We start from the raw sequence: 26,127 nt of genomic DNA, 5'->3' as shown, positions 1-26,127 counted from the left end.
GTTCTCTGCTTGAGGCAGCACTCCTTTGTATATCTTTGTTATCTGTCATGTCTCACTTCTCCCACTTGCCTTTCACACATGTCTCTTCTCTCCTATGCCAATTCTATCCTCCAAGGTAAATTAAAAATTGAGGGAACTGTGCTGTGGCAGCAAGCCAAACTTCAGGTGCCTCCAGTGCTCATACTGGAAGCATTGGTTGATGATGTGCACTTGACCTCAGCTTTCCCAACCATGACTGAATGCAAACTGCCTTCAGAAAATTTTCAGGCTCAGTCTGTGTCTCTTGATCATCAGAGGTACTTTTGGCCAGTGGTTCTTTACTCTGATGGCCTACTGAGGTCATCTGGAGCAGGATTTTTAAGTGCTTCCCAGAGGATGTTCTTGGAACCACAGCATTAGACCTATTGTCCCCAAATATGAGGGCTTCATTATTCTCCAGGGCTTACAGTCACCATCCCTTCTTTCGACCCAGACTAGTTTGAATGAAACAATCCCTCACACACAAATGTGGGGTTTTTTAGCGCCCCTTTCCTGTCAGTGAACAAGACACTGACTTCCATGGCCTCTCTTTTCCATCTTAAGGTAGGAGATCCCAGGCCCTTGGTCCAGCTGGAATCATTGGATGATGCTGGTCTTGAAGGCCACAGCCGGAAGGCCAGTGTGTGTGCTGCATCTGTAATGCACCTGTAATGAAGTCTAGAAGCACTGTGTCCTCCACGTTTAGGTTTTGTGATTGAGCAGATGCCCAACAGTTTCTCTAGTAGAAGCCCACCAGGCTCTAGACTCAGGGTCCAAGATACAGATTCAGAGCTCAGAGGATCACTATCCCCTTCAGATGTCAAGGGTGTCTTAATCCAGAGGTTACTAGCCAGTACTGGGCTCTGCCTAGTTCCCTCAGACCGACCTAGGAAACTCCAATGTGGCTGTACCATCATGCCCCCTTTCGCTCCCTCCAAAGTTTGCAAAGAACTGCAGAGTGAGAAATAAGACCTTTGGAGCTGGTCATCCAAGTTTAAATGCTGGACCAGTGACTTACCATTTGTAGATCCATGGATGAGTTTTCTCCTTGTTTCCTTGTAAGACTTACATCACAGTCCCATTTGAGGATTAAAAGGGATAACACTGGTAAAATTGCCTAATATTTTTCCAGGCACATAATAGGTATTCAAGATAGATGAATCATTTCCTTTTCCACTTCCCTTCCACATCATAAAATGGTCATTAATGTCAACTTCCCCCAAACCTCTAGATTTTCTTGAACATACATAAAAATCACTTGGGAATCGTGTTCACAATACCAATTTTCTGGCCCTACCCCAAGAGATTCTATTGCAGACAGTATGAGATGGTGCTCAGGAATCTGTGTCTTTTAAATCTGTTGTTTTTTTTTTTTAATAAATGCCCCAGGTGCACTTTCAGAACATTGATATATGTGACCTTAAGTTTTCAGAATTGTGGAAAAGTAATCTCATCTCAGGTTGGGATCTCCTACCTTAAATATGTACACATGATGGTCATCTTATTCAAGATGTGTTTGTTTACAAGGAATAGAAATCAATTCAAACTACTTTCCTTAGAAAGTGGCAATTATTGAGAGACAGAGAATTATCAGTCCCAATAATGGGTCCCCAAGCAAGGGATCCTTGCTCCAGATAATTTCTGGGATCAGTGTGGCATACTTGGTAATATAAGCAACAAGAAGTGCAATAAACATATAAAACAATACCCACATGGTGCAAAGCATGATTAACAGCAGGTCTGGGGGCCAGTCATGAAGATTAGAAGTGGATTGTTGTGGGCTTGAGCCATCATGAGAAAGTGGGACAGACCTGAATCCATGAAAGACCAAGGAGGAATGACGGGTAGCACCAGGGAAGAGATGACATGACCTCAGCCCAAAGGCTGGGAAAGAGAAAAAGATACTCTGAGGACAAAAATAATACCTATATGTCTGAGGGTAGAGTTTGGGTAAAGGATCAGGAGTAATAAGAAAGAAGCCTAGACCTTGGTTTGGAAGCAGACTGATAAAAGCTTTGAAGGAGTTTTGATTCCAACTTAGTGGGTACAATCACTGAAACATTTGGAACATCTAACAAGTGATATGTAAGAAGAGAATCTGATGGCTGTGTCCATGTGTTTAGGAAGAAGAATGGGATGGGGCAGGGGGCCACGTAGAGGTAAGAGCCCACTGCAGCATGAAGCTACTGCACAGTCCTGCCTTCGGATGGACGGATTCCGAACAGGGACAACTCATACCTGTTCAGAGGTCCTTATGAGCCATGTGCCCCCATCATTCAAGAGTCAGTTCTTACCCAAAGGACTAAAATTGTTTTTATCTGCACAAATTGATGTTGTCCTTGAATATTTCAACCTTAGCAACTCACCGAAGCTCAATGTGAGCCCGGATGTTTGGAAAGCTCTTCCCGCCCCCAAAAGAAAATAACTCCAAAGTTGTTTAAAGAATTTCTGCAAAATGGTCTCCCCAAAACAGGGGAAAAAATAATAATTTGAGACTCCAGTCTCCAAACTTGAGCTGAATGATAACATTCTTATGAGCTTTTATCTGGGAGTTATGCTTGTGGTTTCCATCCTTCCAACACTCGAAACCTATGTTTATGGCAGTTGTTAATTCATTTGCTTGGACAGAGAAACGGGGACAGGCACAGCAGCGCTCATCTTTCTCAAGCCAGACAGAAATAATTAGGGCCTAAAGTTGGCTATTTTTAAGACGTGGGTTCATTTCTCCTCTGGATACTGAAAAAAAAGCTCTTGTTTTATCCCACCCCCCCAATCTGAAGCATCTACACCACATTGTTCCCATGGATGTTGTTTTGTGGCTGGTTATTTTCTCATAATAAAATGGGACTGGGCTTAATTATCTAAAACAGGAGTACAGAGCAGCCCTCAGCAAACTCACATGGTTCATACGGTTTCCAGCCCATAATGACCTTATGTTTAAATCCCCAAGATGCAGAAGCTAATATTTACTCTTTTATCCAGTACTCACTGAGCACCTTCTAGAGTACACTCTTGCCATTCAGCTCGAAGGAAAGTAGATGGAGACTCTGGCCTGATGGACCCTACCAGCTAGTGGGAAGGATGCATAAAACAAGTAACTAAACAGATATGTATAGTTAACATTGTGATAAAGGGCATAAAAGTAGTAACAAACTAAAGGTGAAGAGTAAAGGGGTTACCAGAGATGCCACCCCCCTTTTGAAGAGATGACCTGAAGAAAGCAGTAGAGCCATCCACCGGAAGAGCATGAGCATGCTCATTCCTGGCCGAGCACAGCCCGATGATGGAACATAGCAGAATGAAAGGAGAGCAGTGCTGAAGTGGAGAATGGCAGCACAGGAAGTGAGAAGGCAAGCAAAGGCTCGACTCTGCACAGCCTAGAGGCCATGCTATTTCCCTCTAAGGAGGGTGGGAACCTATAGCCAGATACAAAGTCTGACAATAGAAAAGTGATGCTTGAAGTGAAGACTCCCAGGGAATCTAGAATCATGGCAGTTGACCTGTATCTCCTCTAAACAACGAATAAGCACACACACGGGATCAATAGTGACGTTGGCCTGTGAAGGAAGAAAAATCGCAATGCCTTAGGGAGCATCTTCGGTCCAGCAGCATTTCTGTTGCACACTTCCACAGCCACTCTCTGAAGATCTTACCCCAGTTTTAGAGGTGAGGAAGCTGAGGTGCAGGAAGGTCAGAGAAATTGCCCCAATCTGCCTGCTCGTAATGGTTGAGTGGGGGAATTTAAACCCCGGCCTGGCTCCAGAGATCCTGGTCTTTCTATAGTACTCAGCCGTGATAATGTCTAAGGAAGTGGAAAACCACCATTGGATTACCAAGAACTGATTATCCAGGGCCTGGATTCAGAAAGTCCCAGGATTCTCTGCTTCTACAAACCGGTTCCTGTGTTTTGGTCTCTCACTGTTCCCCAGTCCTTTCTACTCTAAGGGAGAAGTACTTACGTGTAGATTTGTTTAATGTGTTATTTTCATGTTCTCGTTTCCCATTTTAGTCTTTCTTCATCAGGACACAGGGAAAAGGCAGAGAGAAATCGATAGCTACAGATAACCTATTTGGGACCAGACATTGTTCATTTATCCTATTTAATATGATCTCATTTTAGCCTCGTAATAGCCCGGTGAAGAAAATGTTCTTATACTACAGATGAAGAAACTGAGCCTCAGATAACTTTCTCAAGAGCACATAGCTGTTAGGGGTCTGTGCTCTGTCCTGCCTCTACCTTCTTAGGAGGGTAAAAATGATAGTGAGTTCTGAGGTTCTCGACACTGTGCAGATCATTTTACATAGGTGTCTCATCAGATTCCCATGACCACCATTTAGTGTGGATGTTGTTATCCTTTCTACAGAGGTAGATGCCATAAGGACATAAATTAGCTAGCTTGTCCAAGGCCGCATGGCAGTGAGCAGTGATCCAGAATACACCCAGCTCCATCTCTAATGCCCACCATGTGAATGACCAAAGGGCTCTGCTCAATAATGGGATGGGCCAGGAAGCAGTTCCATTTCAGAGAAGGTGACACTGAGGACCAAAAATGTGAAATGATGTGATGCAGGGCATAGAGGCACACCAGAAGCCAGCCAAAACCCACATGATCTGACCTGAGGTCCCCAGTGCATGGGCAGGGGAGCTCTTCACTTCTACTATTAGATGAGGAGCATTTCTGAAAATATCGATTTCCACTCAATAGATGACGTTCCATCCCCATGAGAAGCTGGCAGCTTAACACAGGCTGAAAAGAACGTCTCTTCTTCCACACATGCTCAGGACTCTACCTCTGAGAACAGAATTTCTCCTTGCTTTTGCAGAATATGGTTGATAAATTATAAGACAAACTTTGGGTGGTTGAAAGATTGTAGCCTTTAAAGCCAGTAAAACTGTAAAGGAAGAAACTATTCCTTGGCCTTCCCTTATTGTGGCTTCCTCAGGGAATTTCCGTTGACCACAACTGGTAAGTGTAGCGCCAGCCCTCAAGCGAAAATATGAAGCAAAGGTCCAGCAAGTCTCCTGGGTCTTTGTTTGCCTTTGCAAAAGTGCTGCAGGCAGTGAAACGGGAACCTGCATGAAAGTCGGGTTCAGATACCACTGGAATAGGTCTGCAGCTTTGAATCCCAGCACTTGGCCTCATCACTGTGATGCCAGCTCCTCCATCCAGCTGCGCCCACTTTGCGTGCAGTCTGCGAGAAGGAGAACCCAGTGGCTGGCACCAAGCCATGTCCATCTAGGAGTATTTCCCTGGAATAAATATTTCAGCCTGTGTTGGGCTTCCTATTAAGTGAGGGCAAATCAGTGCATAGAGCATTCTGCACGTTTGATCAACAGTAAACAAGTATTAAGCAAACACAACTAACTGTATTTACAGGGATTTCTCACAAGTTTTGGCACGAACATGCCAGTTATCAAGGAAGCTATAAGATCAGCAAGACTAAAGAATAAATCTATTTCACGGTGCATAGAAAATCATTTTATTAATGAAAACCAGAGTCTGCGCTGATTTCTCCCTTTCGCTCATGGGAACTGGAAGACCTGTACCCCCTCGTCTGGCCCAGGTCCTAACAAAGCTATGACAAAAGGCAAAGCCCATCATCCAGGCCTTTCCTCCCACCTACTCTTCCGAGACCTATCCAGGAATTGCTAAGGGTTTCCCTCCAATCAAAATCAACGTCGTATTCCCACAGTCCTGGAAAGTACCTGACTTTACCGGACAAACCCTCTTTCTAGAGCTAGCAGAGCGGGAGGCCCAGTTCAGCAGCAGCAGCCCTTCTCTTAGACCAGGCTGTTTGTGATGGAAGGAAATCCCCTTCTCTTCCTTTGTCACATCTGAATCCTGTCCCAAAGGCTGTCTGGACCTCAAGGCCCTGCTGAGTCCTGTCTTCTCCATGGAGCCTGCCGTGCGCTCTCCTCTACTTTGAACTCTCCCTGCCTTAAACCCCAGTGGCATTAACTGTTGGCGTCATTGGCTTGGCACTCGGATCTTTTTCATGCTATCGGCCATTCATCCTGGTCAGATGCTAAACAGTGCAATCACAGAGACTGCCCATTTGTTTTATTTTTCAATGTGTCAAATGCTATGCTTTACATGTTTATTCATTAGAAAGCAGCCCAGAGGGCTGCATAGCATTTGTGACCTACACTGCTTGACAAGTGGGCAGCTTGTGGCTGTTTCTTGTAAAATCCCCTCGGGACTCCCCCCACCCTCTCTTCCAAGATCGTGTCTATAAACGATGGCATTTGGGGCTCTATTCACATTAGCAGGCCTGGATACAAAATGTAACTAGAATCAACTGTAGTTTCTGTAGTGAGCAGAAAATCTTTTTTAAAAAACATTTACCTCAGCAGTTACTAATTAGACTCAGTCGTTGCAGACATTCAGGCCATTTCAACTAAGCTATTATTTCTATTTGGCTTATTGAAGAGGCCAAATGTAATAAAAATTCCCATAGCTTGACGAGGCTCCCAAAATTGCAGGGGGGGTGTTCAGTTACTCCTCAAGTCACCCCCCACTCCTCCTGCGGTTCCTCCTCATATCTAGGAATCCATTAAGACCCATTGTAAAAGCAACACCAGAATTTAGAACAAATGCCAGTGAAATGCTGCAGGGTTCAGCTCTCAAGGAGGGCACTGACTTCACCAATATTCAGGAGGTCAGCAAGCTCATCTTATTAAATAAACCACATTTTGGAATTCACATCTATCTGAGCTTTCCTCCTGCAAACAGGAGAGGAAAGTGGTTTAGTGGGGGAAAAATGAATTTCCTCAGTTTCAAAACCTGGTTTGTGCTATGACCCTTCACACCAGACCCTCACTGAACATGAAGCTAACTGAGAGAAGAGTCATATTTATCTAAGTGAGCTGGTCCTGTCCCCTCAGACAAAAACTTGTGCATAGTTTGAGGATAAGCCTTCCTGTCTAAAATTCAGTAATCCATTTAAACTGTGTTTCTTGCATCTGAGAGTGTTTATTCTGCATAATGTCTGATTATACATAAAATCATATATGAATCCCAGAAAGATGAGGGTATAATAGTAGGCTTTTATTTTAAATGCAGATTCTATACAACTGACAAGGATCTAGGATAATATCCATAGTTAACAATAGCTGTGCTTATTGGTTTAAAGGTGGAGTAGAATTTAGTTAGAAAAGGTGACTATCTTTTTTTTAAAACACTTTGCTAGAGATCAGATAAAGTCAAAATTCATGGAGGTAACATTGCCAGTCCTGAAGGCATGGATGACACAGTTCTATGTCCTAAGCTGCCTGGCATTTTCTACAAGTGGTGGTCAGTGTGTGTTCTACCGTCAGCTATAATAGTATATGTGGCCTTCTGTGAGAGCCTGAGTCCCATCTCCCAAGCCCAGACCTCTCCATTTTTCCCAAGTAAAGGGGTAAAGGCCTTTTATAAAATAGGCCAGTCTAGATGTCAGACATGGCACATGATCTACCTACAGCATTACTGTTTTAAGAAGATAAGCCATAAAAAAAAAAAATAGAAGTACTGAAATAGGCCATCTGGAAAAGCAGTGCCCAGCGGTGGTGGTGCTTAATAAGAAGAGGGAGATGTGGGGCGCCTGGGTGGCTCAGTCAGTTAAGTAATTGACTCTTGATTTCAGGCTCAGGTCACAACCTCGTGGTTTGCGAGATCGAGCCCTGCGTCGGGCTCTGCTCTGAAAGCTGAGAGCTCGATGCAGGGGTCAAACTCACAGACCTGAGCTGAGGTCGAACACTTAATCAACTGAGCCACCCAGGCGCCCCAACAAAAGAAATATTTCAACAGAAAATGGCCAAGTAGATAAAAATCAGTTGTTTAATTAGACAAGGAGGCAGAGCAATTAGGAAAAAAATTTAAATGTGTGTATTGTAAGGGAGGAGTTCCTGATAACTCTATGTGAATATCCACAGTTATTTAAGGATTCTTGAGAAATCTCTGCAGAAACTGTGAACTTTATAAAAAAGGACACTACAGTTTTAGGAACCAAAAAAATAATAGACTCTTATATACAACCTGGACTTGTTCACAATAGATTTCACTTTAACTATATTAAATAGCTCTTATTACTTGGCAAAGTTCTTTTACATCTGTTGCTCCTTTTACTCCCCTGACAATCTAATGAAATGAGCAAAAGTAACCATACCAGTAGCAACGCATTGCATTTATCTAGTTCTTTGTGGATTTCAGATGTGCTGTCCCATATATCTTCTTTTTGAAATCTGCCCCAAAAGTGGCAGGAAAATATTATTAGCCATCTTTTGGGTTTCTTTTTCAGCAGATATGATTAAGCAGGAGCCAGGGATGGGTGATGGGATAGAAACGTATAATGAGCTACTACTGTCCTTGCCTGAGAGAAGTAGAAATAATAGTAGTATTAACAAAAGTAATAGTAACAGCTACCATTGTTTGGGAACCAAATGTATGTCAGACATTCTCTTAAGTGCTTATCTACTAAGATTGTTCTGAGCACATTCCCGGTGCCTTATTTTCATGAAGGACTCTTGTTGTCTGATGGCCCAAGAGTCATTAAATTCCTATCAACCGACCATTCACATCTGTCTAGATGTGTCTATAAGACAGAAACCTTGCCAGTTTTCCTTGAACTCACTCCCTTCCTGACTCTCCAATCCAATATGAATTTGACCATGTAAGTCGGGTTGAATTTACAAACTACCTATCTTTGCATTTATGTCAGTCATTTAATTTTACCACCATACAGCCCTTTAGGGTCAGTGTATTTCTTATCCCCCTTTTACAGAAGAGGAAACTGAGCTCTAATAACTTGTCCAAGTACACATGGCCAGTAAGTGGTAGCTCAGATTTGAACATAAATCTGTTCAAAGCTCAAATCTATCTTATCCTGTCTCCAGGCCCAAGCTCTTCTGAATAATAGTTACCATTAGTTGAGAACTTTTGGGATTCCAGGTACTGTGCTACAGACTCTGCTGGTATTATCTCCTTTAATCTTTGCAACTCAACAACCTTATGCAATAGGTACTGTTTATAAATGAAGAAACAGAGACACAGAGAGGTTATGGAACTTGCCCAAGGTCACACTGCTCATGAGGGACTTGACCCAAGCAATTTAATTCCAGATTCCAAGCTATCCTCGGTATGTTAAACAGCTCTCCAAAATTGCCATTCAGAGAGGTTAAAGGATTTGTCAAGGACCATAGGTCAGGTTAGGGACAAAACAGGGCAAAGACCCACTCCTCACATTGGATTATACTTGAGGCATATGGTGGTCTTAGCTTGGTCTCCATCAGAGGCCAGTTACATTCTCACCTCTGACATCACCCTGACCCCTGTATGAGTCCATTCCACTTCCTCAACTGATTTCCCAGTGCTCTATCTGCAACTCTTCCATGGCTACCATGGCTCACGTGGGGGACAGATCTCCTGCCCCCACCACTCTCATCCAATATCCAGACCCTAAGCTGATCTATTGTCTCCTGCAGCTCAGACAGACTGATTATAGTCTGGGCTGCTAATAACCAAGGGAACCCCGCAAATCCACTTACTGCCATGGTGACTTCCTACCTTTTGAAACCAGACATTTCAAACTAATAGAAGCCGCAGTCCCAGACAAATCCTGCCCATCCCCCTCACTGATAAATTTTGCTCTATTGGCTGCAGTATATCCCTTCCAGATGTTTTAAGTTAAGATTGGGAAAGCTGTGTTTTTACTGGATTGAATCATAGTGCTTGGCTGACATTTTTTGGCCCTTCATACACTCCTTAGATTTATCAACTAATTGCAGACGCTTTGAGAGAATAATACAGCATGTGTTTATTATGACAAAACCTGCTAGTGTGTCTTTGTGGTCAGAGATTCACGGGTGTTTTCCTCTACCAACCCCTGGTTCAGTATTAACGTTGGATCAAAAATATTGGTTCAAAGTCAGGAACTTACATGGGTGAATATTTCATTTACATGTTTTGATGGAGATTGGGAATGGGGACTGGATAGATCCAATAGCTCAATATTTATCCTTGGACTATTTTGAAATCTTTAGTTGTGGATGATAAAACGATTTATTAAGAGATGCCGTGAACCTAAGGAATTTTATTTAAAACATTGAAAAAAAAATAGCTTTGTTTTGTTCTGATGCCACTGTTTACTAAGTTTCTCCATATGGGTTAATTCTATTTCTTCCAATGTGGCCTGTTTGTGGAGATTTGTGCCTGAGGACATGTGGAAAGGTGTGGCTACCTCCCTAAGTCAAGGTACCCACCAGCTGAGGTGGCTCTTCTGTCAGGAAGAGCCCAATGGCAGCAAACGTGGTTGGGAGAGAGTGTGGACAGTCATCATGATTCAAGTAGGACCATTGTCATCTGGGATATGAGTCCCTGCACACCAGGATTCTGGCAAGCCCCAGTCCTAGGATGTTGCTTCTACGTAAGAGACCTAATAAAGGTCTAGATAAATCATGGAATGGGGAAGGTGGAGAAGCCAGTAGGGAAATACGGATGCCACGCATACATCCTTGGGAGACACTGATCCCACGTCAGAATGACCATGAAGGGGACTCAGGAGTTCAGTGGTGATACCAGGTCCCTAGAGCCAGGTGTGTGAAGACCACTCACTCTACCCAAGATGGACATAGACGTGGGGACTTTGTTCTGCTGTCAAAACAGTGCCCGGGGTTAGTGGAGATCTGAGGCTATACCTGTGTTTGAGGTGGGAATGGCTGGGTAAAGCAGGGGCCAAAAAACAAGGCAAATGCTGACAAAAAGTAACAAATTCCTTCCGACTGTGGAATCATGTAGAAGCTGAAAACAAATAGAGGAATCAATGTAGGATAATACCTTTAGATTGTACAAGAGCGCAGAAAGGAATAAAAGTAGCTGAAAATCTGAATTCTAGAATTGTCAAAAAAAAAAAAGAAAGAAAGAAATACTGCTTCTTAGGACGTTTGGTGTATAGGATGACCTAAAAGACATGATTGTGAGAGAGCCTGTTTCGATGACTAAATGTTAGTGTGTTGTCATCTGCTCATGAGATACAGATTTTCTGAAGTATGGTCTTCATTTTCTTCATTTCCTTTCACAATGCTTCTCTATGAGGACGCCCAGATCTCTCTCTGGAATGGGTAAATATTATCTCTTTTGAGAAACTGGTTTGTTTTTATTCTAGTGATTGAGAATCTCATAAATATTGCCTGTCCTTCTCATTTGCTACTAGAAAGCTTAGAACTAAATTCATGAACCATCCCTAGCAAGGGAGTACGTTCTTCACAGTATATTTTTTTCTATGCTTTTCTCATTCTTTACTTCATCTTCCCCTTATTTTTCTTTTAACCCATTCCCTCCCCTTTTGTAATTTATTGTATCTTATGGTGTCTGTACCACTTAAGCTGGGACAAAGAAGCATATATAAATACATTAATGCAAATAAATGGGTGTTTCCCAAAGCCAAAAGGAGCTTTTTTCCTTTTTCAGACTTTAAATGTTATAATTTCACTATTAATTCCTTCAACAAATGCCCCTTTCATAAATAGAGAAATGGTTTCCTTCAGCCCTCTGAACCATCTCAAGTTCCAAATTAAGTAAGGCCCAAGTAAGGGAGGAAATTTCATTTACTTGGTAAATTAACTCAGTGTCCTATACTTGTTTAAAATGCTTGGATGAAATTTGAGAATCAATATTCAAGAAGACAAAGATTCATCAATGGTGAAGAGCGCTTATGGTTACCAGTCAGATAACCTGCTTTGGCCAGAAGCAGCCTTGATTAACTCCCTGTATGGTCATGGAGTTCCTTGACACTTTCAACTCTACACGACACTCTTCTGGAGGGAAGAGTCCAGTTTCATTTTCGTTTGTGGCTATCAGGGTCCAAAGAGTGAGGCACAACGAGCAGCCTCAGTGTCCTCTCTAGAAACTTCTTTCCAGACTTTTCTAACAAAAAGGGAATTCTGAGTAATCTGAAAATGATTCTCAATCTTACCTCTCTAGCTTTATCTATTATCACTCTTTTATTTTTACTTTTCAAGCTCCTTGAAAGAGGTTCAGCTAAAGAGGTTTATATATTTCTACTTTCTCACCTTTGCTCAGGCCATTCCATGCCTGGATCCCAACCTTTCCCTAACTCACTCCTGTCCACCTGACAGAGTCCTACCCTCAGCACCGACCTCTTCCATAAAGTCCTTCCCAATTACAACCCCTCCCTTGGGAGTTTTCCCCATGAAGTCCACAGCTCCTAGTATCTGCCCTCTCACCCTGCACCTACCCCAATGACAAGCCATCGTTATTTATCTTTTCAAGTGTAAGTCCCATTTCCCCAACTAGATGCTAAACGTCTCATAACCAAGACTGGCATATCATAGACTCACTAAGTAACTGCCGAAAGAACAACTGAATGAATAATTCTCATGGTATTTGGGACACCCAGAGGCATCTAACATAATGTTGGCTCATTAAATGTTTGATGTTAATATTAGTAAAGATGTTACCACTCACCCACCCGCTATGACATAATGTCCTTGAACCTTCTTATGTTGGTAACTAAAAGAAAAACCCAGCTTCTAATAAAATAAGTAGTGCTTTGACGTTTTGATTTCCTCTCTTTCTAGATTTTGAAGAAGTCCTGCATCGAAATTTTAGCAGCTGAACCATCCACCATATGTGCTGGAGGTAAACTGAAATTAAGTGCTAATTGGTCTCATACAAATGATGGTATTTTGAGTTCAAAACACATGTTTATTTCATCGGTGGGGAGGAAGGGAGACAGGGCAGGAAGGGGGAGGGTGGAAAGAGGAATGGAAATTGCTAAATAAATTTGCTCCTCAGGAAAAAAGAAAAGCAACATGTCAGTTGTTTGACAAAGTCTGTCCAAATTCTGTTCTTTCATGGGAACTAGTATTGCAGAAATACTGCATCCCCACACTTCACCACCAATATCCTGCTCTGACTAGAAGTTTGGCTGATCCAGGAGAACCTGTTAAGAAAAAGAACTGAAAAATCCTACCTTCTCAAATTTGACAAAAGCTTATGACCACATGTACCCAGTGCCAGTGCCTTATCAGAGGTCTGTGCAGTGAGGAGCTCAATTAGTTGTTAGCTCAAGGTAAACGACTTTCCAATTTTATAGGTCCTTCATTTTAAAATAATTATAAAATAGGGAAGTTCCTTATTTATGCAATTACCCCATTCATGAAGAAACCCAGACTTGCAGTTTAGCAATGTGCAAACTAGATGTGTTGCAACCTTTTAGTGAACCAGAAAGTCTAAAGACAATTGGTATAATTCCTGTTAATTCATAACACAATCAGTTCCCCTTCTGTAGGGTTCTTGTGGACAGAGAAAGAATTTTATCTGCCTAACAGAGTACCTGGCACTTAATAGATGGTCAGTCACTAATGTTGGCTGGATATCTTGATTCATTATTTCTGCAACAAACAATGAATGCACTGATTTTTGCCTATTTGACCCTTATTAATTCCTTTCACTTAACAACAAGAAATTAACCTAGTACCCTTGAACTGTCTAATTAAAAATGAAGCAAAATCAGAAACTAATAGCTGATAAAAAGAGAAAAGTTCAAAAAATAAAAAAAACCCAAAACCCAAAAACAAAACAAAACAAAACAAAACAAAATCTCAACTACTTGGGCAATAGAAAAATATCTTCCAAAATAATTCTTGAATCACAGAGTAGTAAACTAACATCTCCTTTACATATCATTGAGATTTGAGACAATACCACATATATAAACTTGATGAAGATGGAACAGAAATATCAGAGTCCACAAGATTTGATCCAGCAAATGCATAGATTTTAATGCTTCTTATGAAATGGAAAAGAAAAATAAGTAAGAATGAAGTAAAAGATTTTTTTAAACTAAGGAAGTACAAGCAAAAAATTAAAATGCATTAATAAATTTAAACAGATGAAACCAATTCAACTGATAAATCACTGCAAAAGCAGTGATTTCTTTGGTAGAACCGATAACTTAGATAAATTTCTGGTAAATCCAATCCAAGGAAGCTTTCTTTAGATATTTTTAAAATCTCTGGCATATCTGCAATACTGCATATGTTACAGACAGACAATAATTTCCTGTATCAGAGTAAACTACCCAATTTTGTTTCCTTTACTTTTTATAAAGAAAAAAAGATAAGACACAATAATGGAAGTGGGCCCTAGCTTTTGAAACATGCAAGCTCCCATCTCTCTTAAGTCAGAACTGTAAGAGGAAACTTTTGAAAGATAGCCTTACACCAAAAGTTCTTCCTTCAATTTCCCTGAAGGTATATTGCTGATCATTCTCTGCTGAAGTAAGTTGGGCATTCCCGAAGCACCTATTTCATTGTCCATGGCAATGAGCACCTGTCACGTAGACCTGAGCATACCCGCTCTGTGATTTTCATTAGACTACTGCAGAGACCCAGGGATTTACATGAAAGTGCTTTGAAAAACAGAAACTGTTGTACAGAGCAAGGTGACATTATTATCATCAACATCATTTGAATGAGGATTTGAAGGTCAATGTGAGAATCATGATGTGGATATCATGCTTAGATGAGAAAAACATGTCCATAGATTTCTTTACAGAAAGAAAACTGGGGAGTACGTCAATAAAGCTCAGAGTACCTGCAAAATTATTAACTCAATATGTGTGGGAGGCAAAAAGAAACAAGAAGTAACTGTTCACATTTCTAAAGTAGAATGGTGGGACTGAGCCCTAGAAAAATCTGTGAAAAAAGTAAAATTCACTTTCAGCAGAAATTGTCTCAGCCCCCTCCCCTGTCTATGAATTACATCCCTTCCCTGGTCCCCAGAGCAGCCCCTGCTGCGGAGCTCCACCCAGGCCTATCCCGCTCAAGACATTCTATGCTGACAGTCGCATTCCCCCAAGACAGTGATCTCAGCTGGCTCTCACTGGCAGCTCAGCAACAGCCGTAGTTCTGACAGCAAACTGAGCTCCGAGAGAGGCAGCAAGATCATGCACTGGGCGGACAGCAAAACTGAGATCCAACACAGATCTTCATATGTCAGGCTGCAAATAACAGGGTGAAATTTAATGGGACAGATAGAAAGTGCGGGACTTGAGTTCAAATGCCAATTTAAGGAAACCTGACTTAGTAGCAGTTCATGCAGGAAGAAAGTAAAAACAAGGACAGATAGCTATCTTCATAGCCAACAAGAATACCTGTGCGGTGGGGCGGGAGGGCGGGGAGCTGACAAGATCTTTGGCTAAGTTTCCAGAATAAGAGAGCTAATTTCATATCTTACGATTCCATGTTCAGACCATGGCCTCAAGTCCCACATTTTAAAAATGGCATTGACAAAGGCATGCCCGTGGAAGAGGTAGTGGTGGATTTGGAAACAATACTAAAAATTCATTCACTGATTCTTTCCTCCCTCTTTCTTTTCCTTGCTTGCTTTTTCTTTCCTTTATTTCTTTCCTTCCCTTCTTTTCTTCCTAACTTCCTTCTCTCTTTCTTTCTGTCAATTCTTAGTGTCTAGTATGTACCAAGCAACATGAAAAGACATGAGTACACAAATGCATATAGCTTGCTCCCAACCACCCATGAAATTCAGTCTACTCTGGAAGATAGTCTTATGTTCAGATAAAGAACAAAACCGTGCCTTAAGCTCTGTAGTGGAGATGTGCTCAAAGGGCAGGGGGAGCACTAATGAGATGCTGGTGGAATGAGAAAGGCCTGAAGTGGCCATGGAGAATTGCACACAGGATTGAGACACTTGCAAGAGCATCTTCAGAAATTTACAGCATTCCCATGTGGAAAGGAAAGATTATGCTTACTGTGTGTAGCTTCAGGAGACCACCATGGAGAAGTTGGGGAGGAAATCAGGGAGGCAAACGTGGGCTTAACACATTTACAACTAAAGCTTTCCAGCAGTGGGGTGGATGGTTTGAATTCTCCACCCTTAGAATTACGTGAGCGGTGGCCATCTGTCACCAGATGCTATCCCCCTTAGATGTCCTTTATAATTTTAAGTTTCTAAAGTCTTAATTCAATTCCAGCTAAGGCATTAATGGCTGATTTTTTTTAACGGCAAAGAATCCATTACCAATACCTGGAACTAGTTTACATTTTAACATGAGGTCTTAATTGGGAAAGGAAGTGAGAAGAGTATCAATCTGCTCTGATCGAAAACAATTTCATTCAGGCGCACCTGGGTGGCTCAGGTGATTAAGGGTCCCACTCTTGATTTCGGCTCAGGTCATGATCTCACGTTCATGAGTTCAAGCCCTGTATGGGGCTCTGCACTGACAACACGGGGACTGCCTGGGATTCTCTGTCTCCTGCTCTCTCTGCCCTCCTCCACTCACTCTCTTTGTCTCTCTCTCTCAAAATAAATAGATAAAGAAATGATTTTATTCAATGCCATGGGTTTAACTACTTGGAGAGAGAATTTTCCCAGAACCCCTCCACTGCCAGAGATTATAAATAGGCAGCTATAAGTCCTCTCTGCCCTGCACACAGGTTCTTTCTGATCCACACTACATTAAAAAAAATCAAAACTTAAATTTATTGCTAACATTTAAAAATCTGATTTTTGCCTAAAAATTCAGATTTCTACCTTGTCTTGAAAAATCATACCTGGTAACACTGGGCTTGTATTTATTGCAAGGTAAAGATTATTGGAGACATTCTGAATAACTTCCCTTTAAAAGAAGCATGTATTCTTTCCACTTCAGTGTACTCCCCACCATTCCACACTGTCACCCCAATACACAGGCCAAGCACGTGGTTACTGTGTAGCGGGGTGCATAAGTCACTGCATCTACAGTTCCGGTTCCAAAACATGCAGGAAGTCACCTGCTCTAGCACCTTTGACATTATCCGCATTTAAATAATTCTGCTTTCCTTCCAACATAAACTCTTTGGAAAAGTGTCTAATTACTATTTTTATAGATTAGTCTCTGTAATTAGGAGAGTAACCCCTTGTTAGACTGGCCTTGCCTGATTTAGCTCCTCTTCAGGAAAGGCACCCTTTTGCCCAAGTACAATTTTTCTCTGGTCCCACTCAGTTGGCCTCAAACTTGAATAGCTCACAGTGTTCTATATAAACAAGTTCTCCAGGAAGGAACTAATTGGAATCAAGTGTGCAACCTGCCAACTGTTCTACATTTGATGTTGTTGCACTCCAGAAACAGAAGACCCTATTTAACGCCTTGCATTGTCCTCACAGAAGGAACTGTATCATTCCTACTGTGCTGTTTCCCACTATTGGTAGTAAAACTGTGTAGCTTTGCACAGAAACAAGGTCGTTTTAGGCTTCATGTTTATCATTTGGCATTGGATGCTTAAAAGAGACACATTTAAGCAACATCAAATCGTGGTTTCATTTCTTTGGCATCTCATTGTTTTTCAAAGAGCTCGTGCCTGGCCCTTAGGCACCTCTTGGGAATGGCTTGTTTAATTCTCTGCTTGGCCCTTCCTTTTCATATAAAGATGTTTCTGTTTGGAGGAGGGACTCTTCATACACTATTCACGGAAATGTTAAATGACACAATCACTTTGGAAAATAGTTCTGACAGTTTCTTTAAAAATGAAACATACACCTATCACATGACCTGGCCGTTCTACTCCCAGGTATTTATCCAAGAGAAAAGGAAGTCTGTGTCCAGACAGAGATTTGGACACAAATGTTTATAACTGCTTCATTTTTAATAGCCAGAAACTGTGAATCACTCAAATGTTCATCAACAGGTGATGGATAAACAAAATGTGGTTTATCCAAATAATGAATAATGCTCAGCAATAAAAGGGGATAGACTATGCATAAATCTCAAAATAATTATGGGTGAATTTTTAAATAATTATGCTGGGTAAGAGAAGCCAGAAAAAAAAATGTATTTACTGTATGATGCCATTTACACAAAATTCTAGAAACTGCAAGCTAATACAACAACAGAGAGGAAATCAGTGGTTGCATGGTCGTGGGGAGGGGCAGGAGAGAGAGATTACAAAGAAGTGCTTGGAAATTTTTGAGAGTGGTGGATGTGTTCACTGTCTTGATTGTGGTATTGTCCCATGATTATATGCATATGTCAAAATTTGTCAAGCAATATACTTTATGTGCAAGTTATTGTATGTCAGTTATACCTCACGAAAGCTATTATAATTAAATAGCTGTAAAATCAAAAAGTTCTAGCATAATTTAGGCATCAGAAGGTACTTCATACACACCAGTCTTTATTATATTTATGTGTGTCATGTCACATTAAGCATCTGATAGGAAAGCAAATTCAAGCTAACTCACAAGGTGAAATATCAGTAATGATAATTTTGCACAAAAGTCTTAGGCAGCCAGAACAAATGGAGAATATAAAGATTTCTCATTTTCAGATACAGTGAAGAATAAGTGATCTTAATTGAGGTCATTGCAAAACTATGTGTTCCACATTTCAAAAAATAAAAAGGTGAAAAAGAAAAGCAAAGAAACAAAAAGAGGGGACAGAATAAGTTTATCCAACTATGCATGGACTTCATTTTTTCTTTTTTTAATTGAGCTATAATTCACATACTATAAAATTCACCCTTTCAAAAACTGCAATCTGGTGGTTTTTATTATATACACAAAGTTGTACAACCATAACCACCATCTAATTCCAGAATATTTTCGTCACCCCAAAAAGAAATCCTATACCCATTAAGCAGTCACTCCCCTTTCCTCTTTCCTCCAGCCCTGGCATCTGCCAGTTGAGTTTCTGTCTCTATGGATTTGCTAAACTTTTCATATGGAAATGAAACGGAATGGAATGGAATCAGACATTATGTGGCCTTTCACATCTGGCTTCTTTCATGTGGCATAGTGTTTTCAAGATTCATCCATGTCATGGCATGTGTCAGAACGTCATTCCTTTTATGGGTGAATAATATTCCATTGTATGAATACCATCTCCATCAGTCGATGGACATTAGAATTATTTCTGCTTTTTTGCTATTATGAATAATGCCATTATGAACACACAGGTACAAGTTTTTGTGTAGACGCACACTTTCATTTCTCTTGAGTACATACCTAGGAGTGAAATGTCTAGGTCATAAGATACCTCTATGTTTACCTTTTTGAGGAGCTGCCACACTGTTTCACAGAGCAGGTGCCCCAGTTTGCATTCCCAGTAGCAAGGTCGAAGGGTTCTAATTCATTCACCAACACTTGTTTTTGTCCATCCTTATTACAGTCATTCTAGTGAGTATGAAGTGACATCTCATTGTGACTTTGATCTGCATTTTCCCTAATGTCTAATGGTGGTGAGCATCTCTTCATTTGTTGACCTTATGAAGCCTCAGAACACAAGCAGGATTAGACCTGACCGTACATGATTAAATGACCTTCTTTTCCTTCCTCTTTTATTCCCTTCCTGTACCATGATGTGTCATTTATTTACTCTTTAATACTGAGACTGGCTCAACCCTGGATTAGGCACCGTCAAAAATTTTAAAGAAATAGAAATGATGGCCTCTACTGTCAAGAAGTTTATTTATTTATTTATTAATGTTATTTATTTTTGAGAAGCAGAGAGAGACAGAGCACAAGCAAGGGAGGGTCAGAGAGCGAGGGAGACACAGAATCAGAAGCAGGCTCCAGGGTCTGAGCTGTCAGCACAGAGCCCGATGTGAGGCTCGAACCCATAGACTGTGAGGTCATGTCCTGAGCCAAAGTCAGACACTCAACTGACTGAGCCACCCAGGCGCCCCCCAAGAAGTTTAAATTATACTTGAGAATAAAGTGAAGAAAGAATCATAATAAACATATATCTTAAAGAATATATACCTTAAAAAGATTAGACTAAAGATCATTTCCAAGTAGAAATTCCTCCCTAAAGCCCTACAATGCCTACGTACTTGTTATAGGAGCAATTACCCAACAGGCCAATTGCCTAAAAACACTTGGCTGTACATATTGTGAAAGGTGGGTTTGGGGCTCTCTGGATAAATGAACGTAAGTCATCTGCCCTGCTTCTCACTTACTGGCAGATTCGCGGGACAGAGTTTGTTACATAACTTGCATGTGTGAAGAGCTGACATTCCGGTAGGGCTGCAGGGGCAGATGTTTGGGCCCTTCTGGAAACCAAATGTGCGCACGAACACAGAAATCATACCCGGCAGGGAGGGAGCGCGCCTCTGCTTTGGTGTGGTTCCCAGAGCATCATTTCCTCCATCTTCTCCCCGGGCCGAGGGGGTTAAATTGTTCGCTTTCCACCATCGCCACGTCATGGATTGCGGCTGTCTTTCTTTCTAAACACCCTGAGGTCAGGCCAAGCAGACATGTGGGCAGTCTTTTTTATAGAAGACTCAGCAGCTAAACTGGTAATGCTAGAACATGGTGTTAGAGAAGAGAGCTTGGCATGTGGCCTGCATTTCCAGAATCTTGTCTCCCTCCACTGATGTTTGAGGAAACAAGAGAAGTAGCACGGCAGTGAGGCCGAAAACATTTTGCATCAGCAAAAGTGCCCAGTGGAGGATTCCTGGATGTCTGATACTCAAAACAAAAAACAGAAATAGGTTTCTGTAGGCTTAAATGAGTAAAGGAGATACCATAAGTTTCCTCCACAATGTCTAACATGTAACAGAATGCTTGTTGAAGTAACTGTGTCTTCAGTCACATGCCCAGCAGACATTGAGAGAAAATCAGGTCCGTCCTTCTAAACTTAGCAATTGCATCGAGATGCATATGTAAATCCTTAATATTCATAGGACGTGAAATCCTGAAAAACCATTTGCCCATGATCTTAATTACCATAGTTCAATACCAAGGCAGTGAACACTTGGATAGAGTTCCAGTTTTGCTGCTTACAAATCACATGACTTTGGGCAAGTTATTTAAAATGTCAAAATCTCAATTTTCGTGTTGCTAAGGTCCTTTTTACTTCTACAAAGCATTCTGTTCTAACTTGTACTCTTTGTGGCCATGCAGTGCCTCTGGGTTCTCTTGCTTGCATTTTTAAAACAGCACACCTGTCTAAAATGAAAATAAAATAAACTTTTTAAAAATCACAACTTCAGTCTCGAAACTAGTCATAGGTCACAAGACGATGAAGATCCATTTCAGCATAATGGCTGTGTCCTGGAGCGATGGCATTTGATGCCTGATGCACCTGGATTCCGGCTTGTCTCTGACAGCTGCTAGCCTGTGTGTGGGATGAATTACTTAACCTCACTAAGATCAGCTTTCTCATTTGTACCTCCCTGGACTGTTGTTGAGGCTGAAATGACATTGGACATATATAAGGCTGAGCACAGGACTTGGCACACAGTGAGGCCATGATTAGCATCTAGTATTGTTATCTTGGCAAACATGATCTCTAAATTAGCTTCCTGGGAATGAAAGTGACGTGGACTCATGACATTTATTAAAGTTTGGAAGAGTCCCCTATGGTAGTTCTTTAATCTCATTCTTCCTCCAACAAAAATGTCCATTTGTATAACAATTTACCATTCAAGAGCCACTTTCACAAATATTGCATTTTCTTCTGATTTTTGGTCTATTTCTTTTTTATATACCAACAGTTTTAAAGTTTATTTATTTTGAGAGTCAGAAAGCAAGCAGGGGAGGGGCAGAGAGAGAATCTCAAGCAGATTTTGTGCTGTCAGCTCAGAGCCCAACATGGGGCTTGAACCCAGAAACCTGTAAGATCATGACCTGTGCCAAAACCAAGAGTCCGATGTTTAACCAACTGAGCCACCAGGAACCCCCTAAGCCCCAATTTTTATACACAAAAGATGACAGAAAGAAAAAAGAAAGGGGGGGAGAGAGAGAAAGAAGAGCATGGACTATTAGTTACTATCAAACTTAAGTAAATATTTCTAAACATTTAGTTAATAAATTAGCTGTTTTTTTCTTTTTGTAAGACTATCATAAAGGATCATGATTTTTACTTCATAGGGATTTTCTCAACCTATATGAGTTCTACATGCATTATGCCAATGTGAAATTGACATGCAGGGCCAGAGACCTGCAAGATATATTCTTTCTATATAGAGAAAAAGCAAGTGCTACATTGAAGGGCCGTAGTCAGTTCAAGCAGATAAGGCTGGAGAATGACCACTGGATAAGCAAGATACTGATTTGTTGCCAAGTACGACTATTCCTACGTCATCCTAGGTGTGCCCAGCAGAGAGAGACAGGAGGACCTGAAGCAGCATCAAATAATTCGTGACCTAATGCAACATTTTGCTAGTTATGGAAGAAAAGACACCACCCCCTGACAGTTCCATAGTCACTTACCACACACCATTCAGGACAGACCGTGAATGCCATAGGCAGTGATTTTCAAAAACTTTGAGGCACCTTGGGCTCTAAAGAAAGCCTTTCAGGGGGATCTAGTATGCAAAACAGACACAAGAGATGCTGAGTTGATTGGAGGAGAAGTGGAGAGCCCCCTCCTCTGTGGCCCCCCGGGCTGCAGGGATTACAGTTTTTAAAGCTGTCAAGACTTGAGAGATGGGTAAGATTTGAACGGACAGAGAAGCGGAGAGGAGGGCATTCCGGGTAGGAGGAAGAGAGCAAAGGACAGAAGGCAGGAATTTAAAGTAAGAAATCGTACATCTTCCTCTTGTGCACCTGGTGAGACAGACGTGGTAAAAGGCACCCTCGTGGTTGCTTTTGGTCTCCAACCTGAACCAATTTCCTAATATTTTAAGCCTGGTGAAACAGTTAACAAATGCACTTCATCAGGGCAGATGGCAAACTTAAGGTTAAGGGTTTGCAGTCAAATGATGTGACCTGCCTTCCTTCTTTCAGAATCATTTCAAGTAGTCGTGAGAGGAAATGGCTTCCGGCACGCCCGAAACGTGGACAGGGTTCTCTGCAGCTTCAAGATCAACGAGTCAGTCACACTCAGTAAGTTCTTGCAGACTTGTGGGTTTCTTCTGCCTGCTTTGGGGAAGGGATTCCCAGCTCTCCATCTGCCAGCACGGCCACCCACAGGGGACCGCACAGAGAAGGGCCTTCCCTGCCAGAGAAGCGTCCCGCAAAGCCATAGCGACCCCTAAGGTGTCCCATCAAGAGAGGCAGCAGGGCACCTGTTTCTCTGTCCACTGATGCCTACGCTAAGTTACTCCCTCTCTGGTGGCCATGCTGGCGCTTCTTGCTTAGAGCTTGGGAAGCTTGATGTTCCTTAACAAAGTACTAGGTACTGTCAAGAGTGAAAAATAGATGGTCTGAATTTATTGATTCTGAATAAACCAAAAAGCCAAACTGTTAGGCTTGCATGTGTAGATTCTGGAAGTCTGTTCAATCTGGATGAATCTTGCCTGGAGTAGCCAAGAAACTCTCATCATGGTGAATACCTGACATGAAATACAGGAAGATGGAAGCAAAACTGAGCGTATTTCATGCGAAAAATGAATTATCATAACACTGGCACTGTTACAAGACATTTGTAGCCTGCAAGTTCTTAATTTAAAGACATGTGTGAGTCATGTAGCTGTCCAGGAGAGCTGGGAAAGTCTGGTTATGGTGGGGACAGATGGCCAGGAGCCCTGGTTATTATTCACATCTGATATCCATCACACAGATAATTATTGATTCAGTATCTGCGGTGATAAACGGTAATAACACACTGCATTTTGTATAATGCTATGTCCTTTTAAATACTTCACATCTTTTTTGCCGCAATAGCACTAAGAAGTAGAAGGATCAAGGAGCATGGACAGACACATGTGTATTGACTCAGCACTGACTCTAGTGTCGACCTCCTGATAGCCTTATGGCATAGCCTATTCTGCTTTTAAAAGGAAGAATTGGGGCGCCTGGGTGGCTCAGTCAGTTGAGTGTCCACCTCTTGATTTTGGCTCAGGTCATGATCCCAGGATGGTGGGATCAAGCCCNAGCCAAACTGTTAGGCTTGCATGTGTAGATTCTGGAAGTCTGTTCAATCTGGATGAATCTTGCCTGGAGTAGCCAAGAAACTCTCATCATGGTGAATACCTGACATGAAATACAGGAAGATGGAAGCAAAACTGAGCGTATTTCATGCGAAAAATGAATTATCATAACACTGGCACTGTTACAAGACATTTGTAGCCTGCAAGTTCTTAATTTAAAGACATGTGTGAGTCATGTAGCTGTCCAGGAGAGCTGGGAAAGTCTGGTTATGGTGGGGACAGATGGCCAGGAGCCCTGGTTATTATTCACATCTGATATCCATCACACAGATAATTATTGATTCAGTATCTGCGGTGATAAACGGTAATAACACACTGCATTTTGTATAATGCTATGTCCTTTTAAATACTTCACATCTTTTTTGCCGCAATAGCACTAAGAAGTAGAAGGATCAAGGAGCATGGACAGACACATGTGTATTGACTCAGCACTGACTCTAGTGTCGACCTCCTGATAGCCTTATGGCATAGCCTATTCTGCTTTTAAAAGGAAGAATTGGGGCGCCTTGGTGGCTCAGTCAGTTGAGTGTCCACCTCTTGATTTTGGCTCAGGTCATGATCCCAGGATGGTGGGATCAAGCCCCACGTCAGGCTCCACAGTGAGCCTAGGGCCTGCTTCAGGTTCTCTCTCCCTGTCTCTCTCTCTCTCTTTGTTTCTCTCTCTCTCTCCCTCTGCCCTTCTCCCCTGGTCATGCTCTCTCTCTAAAATAAAAAATAAGAATAATAAAAATAAAGGAAGACTTGAGAGGTATGTCTTTTTTCCTCCTTAACATCTTAAAACTCACTTAAATATTTAAACAGAGAGAGGCCATGGCTTCCTTACAAACATCTGGAATTCCTGGCCTTGGAATAATTCCAAACATTTGAAACATTCAGTTAGTTTTCTTGATACTTGCCTTGAAATGCTCTCACATATCTAAAAAGTACATGCTATTTGAAAACATTTTGAAAAGTCCCTGAGTAGTCATAGTGTGAAAGTTGGACATGTGCCCTCTACTGAGTTTGTCCTTTTTCTCCCCTTTTGATTGTGATATTTTTCAAGCACTCTTTCCCTCTCTTCTTAGCCAAAATCTCAAATTTAACTAAGATCAGAAACTCCTGAGGGTTAACCTCAAAGACATCACGCCTACAAAGTAGGTTTCGCACACAAGTGAGCCTTCAGACCCAACCCTTCTCTAGAGATGAATGAAAATGGAGTGTAGTGTTGCCATTGCCTGAAAAGTTACACAGAGATGCTATGTTAGCATAACATGAAATGCAGATTTACTTTGGGTTTGTAGAGTGACATTCTGAAGGCCTGTTTTCCAGCTTCTCTGGGAAATTTTCTTTCTTGGGAAACCCAGCTCATTCTCTTTCCCTCTTCCCCTTCTTTCCTAATATATACTTGTAAATACCTGCACAGGCTCTCCACCTCATTCATATTCAAAACAAGTAAAGGCCATAGGGGCAGGGATTTGGCTGAGGCCACAAGCCTAATTGTGCTTGCCCCACAGTGCTAACAGTTTGGAGCTGAGGACGGCAGTGATTTAACCATATTTCATCCCACAAGCAACACTCCTAATCTTAAACATATGGTTATTAGAAACATTCTAAGGGAAGGGGCGCCTTGGTGGTTCAGTCAGTTGAGGGTCCGACTTCGGCTCAGGTCATGATCTTGTGGTTCGGGTGTTAGAGCCCCACGTCGGGCTCTGTGCTGACAGCTCAGAGCCTGGAGCCTCTTTCAGATTCTGTGTCTCCCTCTCCCTATGTCCCTCCCCCACTCATGCTTTGTCTCTCTGTCTCTCTCAAAAATAAATAAATATAAAAAATTAAAAAAAAAAACATTACAAGGGGGAAATGTTAGAATTTGAAAAAAAAAAAAACACTTGTCCTTCATTTATTAATTCACCTGCTCATTTTCATTCAGTAAAGAATATGAACAAGAAATATGGTAGACAGAAAAGATAAAAGATAGATAGATAGATAGATAAAAGATAAAGGATACAACATAGTCAAATCTACATTATTCTCTCAACCTTATGGATATAACAGTCTCTGTTGAGTCATCTCTGTGAAATAAAACGAATTTAGATTCCTTCCTTTTTCCCATTCTCCTTTTCTATCTCTCTATCCCAAGTTTCAAACTGTTATCCATTTTCATTTTTACAGTATGCATTTTGTCTTTCAAGATTTTTTTCCTGAATGCTGCATTACCTTTTGTAACAGAAAGAGAATAGAATGCCATTACTGATCAGAAA

At 41.5% G+C, this 26,127-nt stretch overlaps 1 protein-coding gene across 1 annotated transcript in view; it reads left to right on the top strand.

The window, feature by feature from the left end:
* The window catches only part of ANTXR1 (ANTXR cell adhesion molecule 1), a 217,487-nt gene that overhangs the window by 59,500 nt on the left and 131,860 nt on the right, over positions 1-26,127 (top strand). Inside the window, exons 9-10 of the mRNA XM_077766377.1 lie at positions 12,596-12,656; positions 22,746-22,844. Of these exons, the coding sequence (XP_077622503.1) occupies positions 12,596-12,656; positions 22,746-22,844 (160 nt within the window). The remainder of the gene's footprint in view (positions 1-12,595; positions 12,657-22,745; positions 22,845-26,127) is intronic.

The sequence above is a fragment of the Crocuta crocuta genome, unplaced genomic scaffold (assembly GCF_008692635.1).
Source record: "Crocuta crocuta isolate KB4526 unplaced genomic scaffold, BGI_CrCroc_1.0 scaffold113, whole genome shotgun sequence".
Taxonomy (NCBI): Eukaryota; Metazoa; Chordata; class Mammalia; order Carnivora; family Hyaenidae; genus Crocuta; species Crocuta crocuta.
The sequence above is the reverse complement of the archived record's forward strand: the minus strand, read 5'-3'. Positions and strand labels throughout refer to the sequence as shown.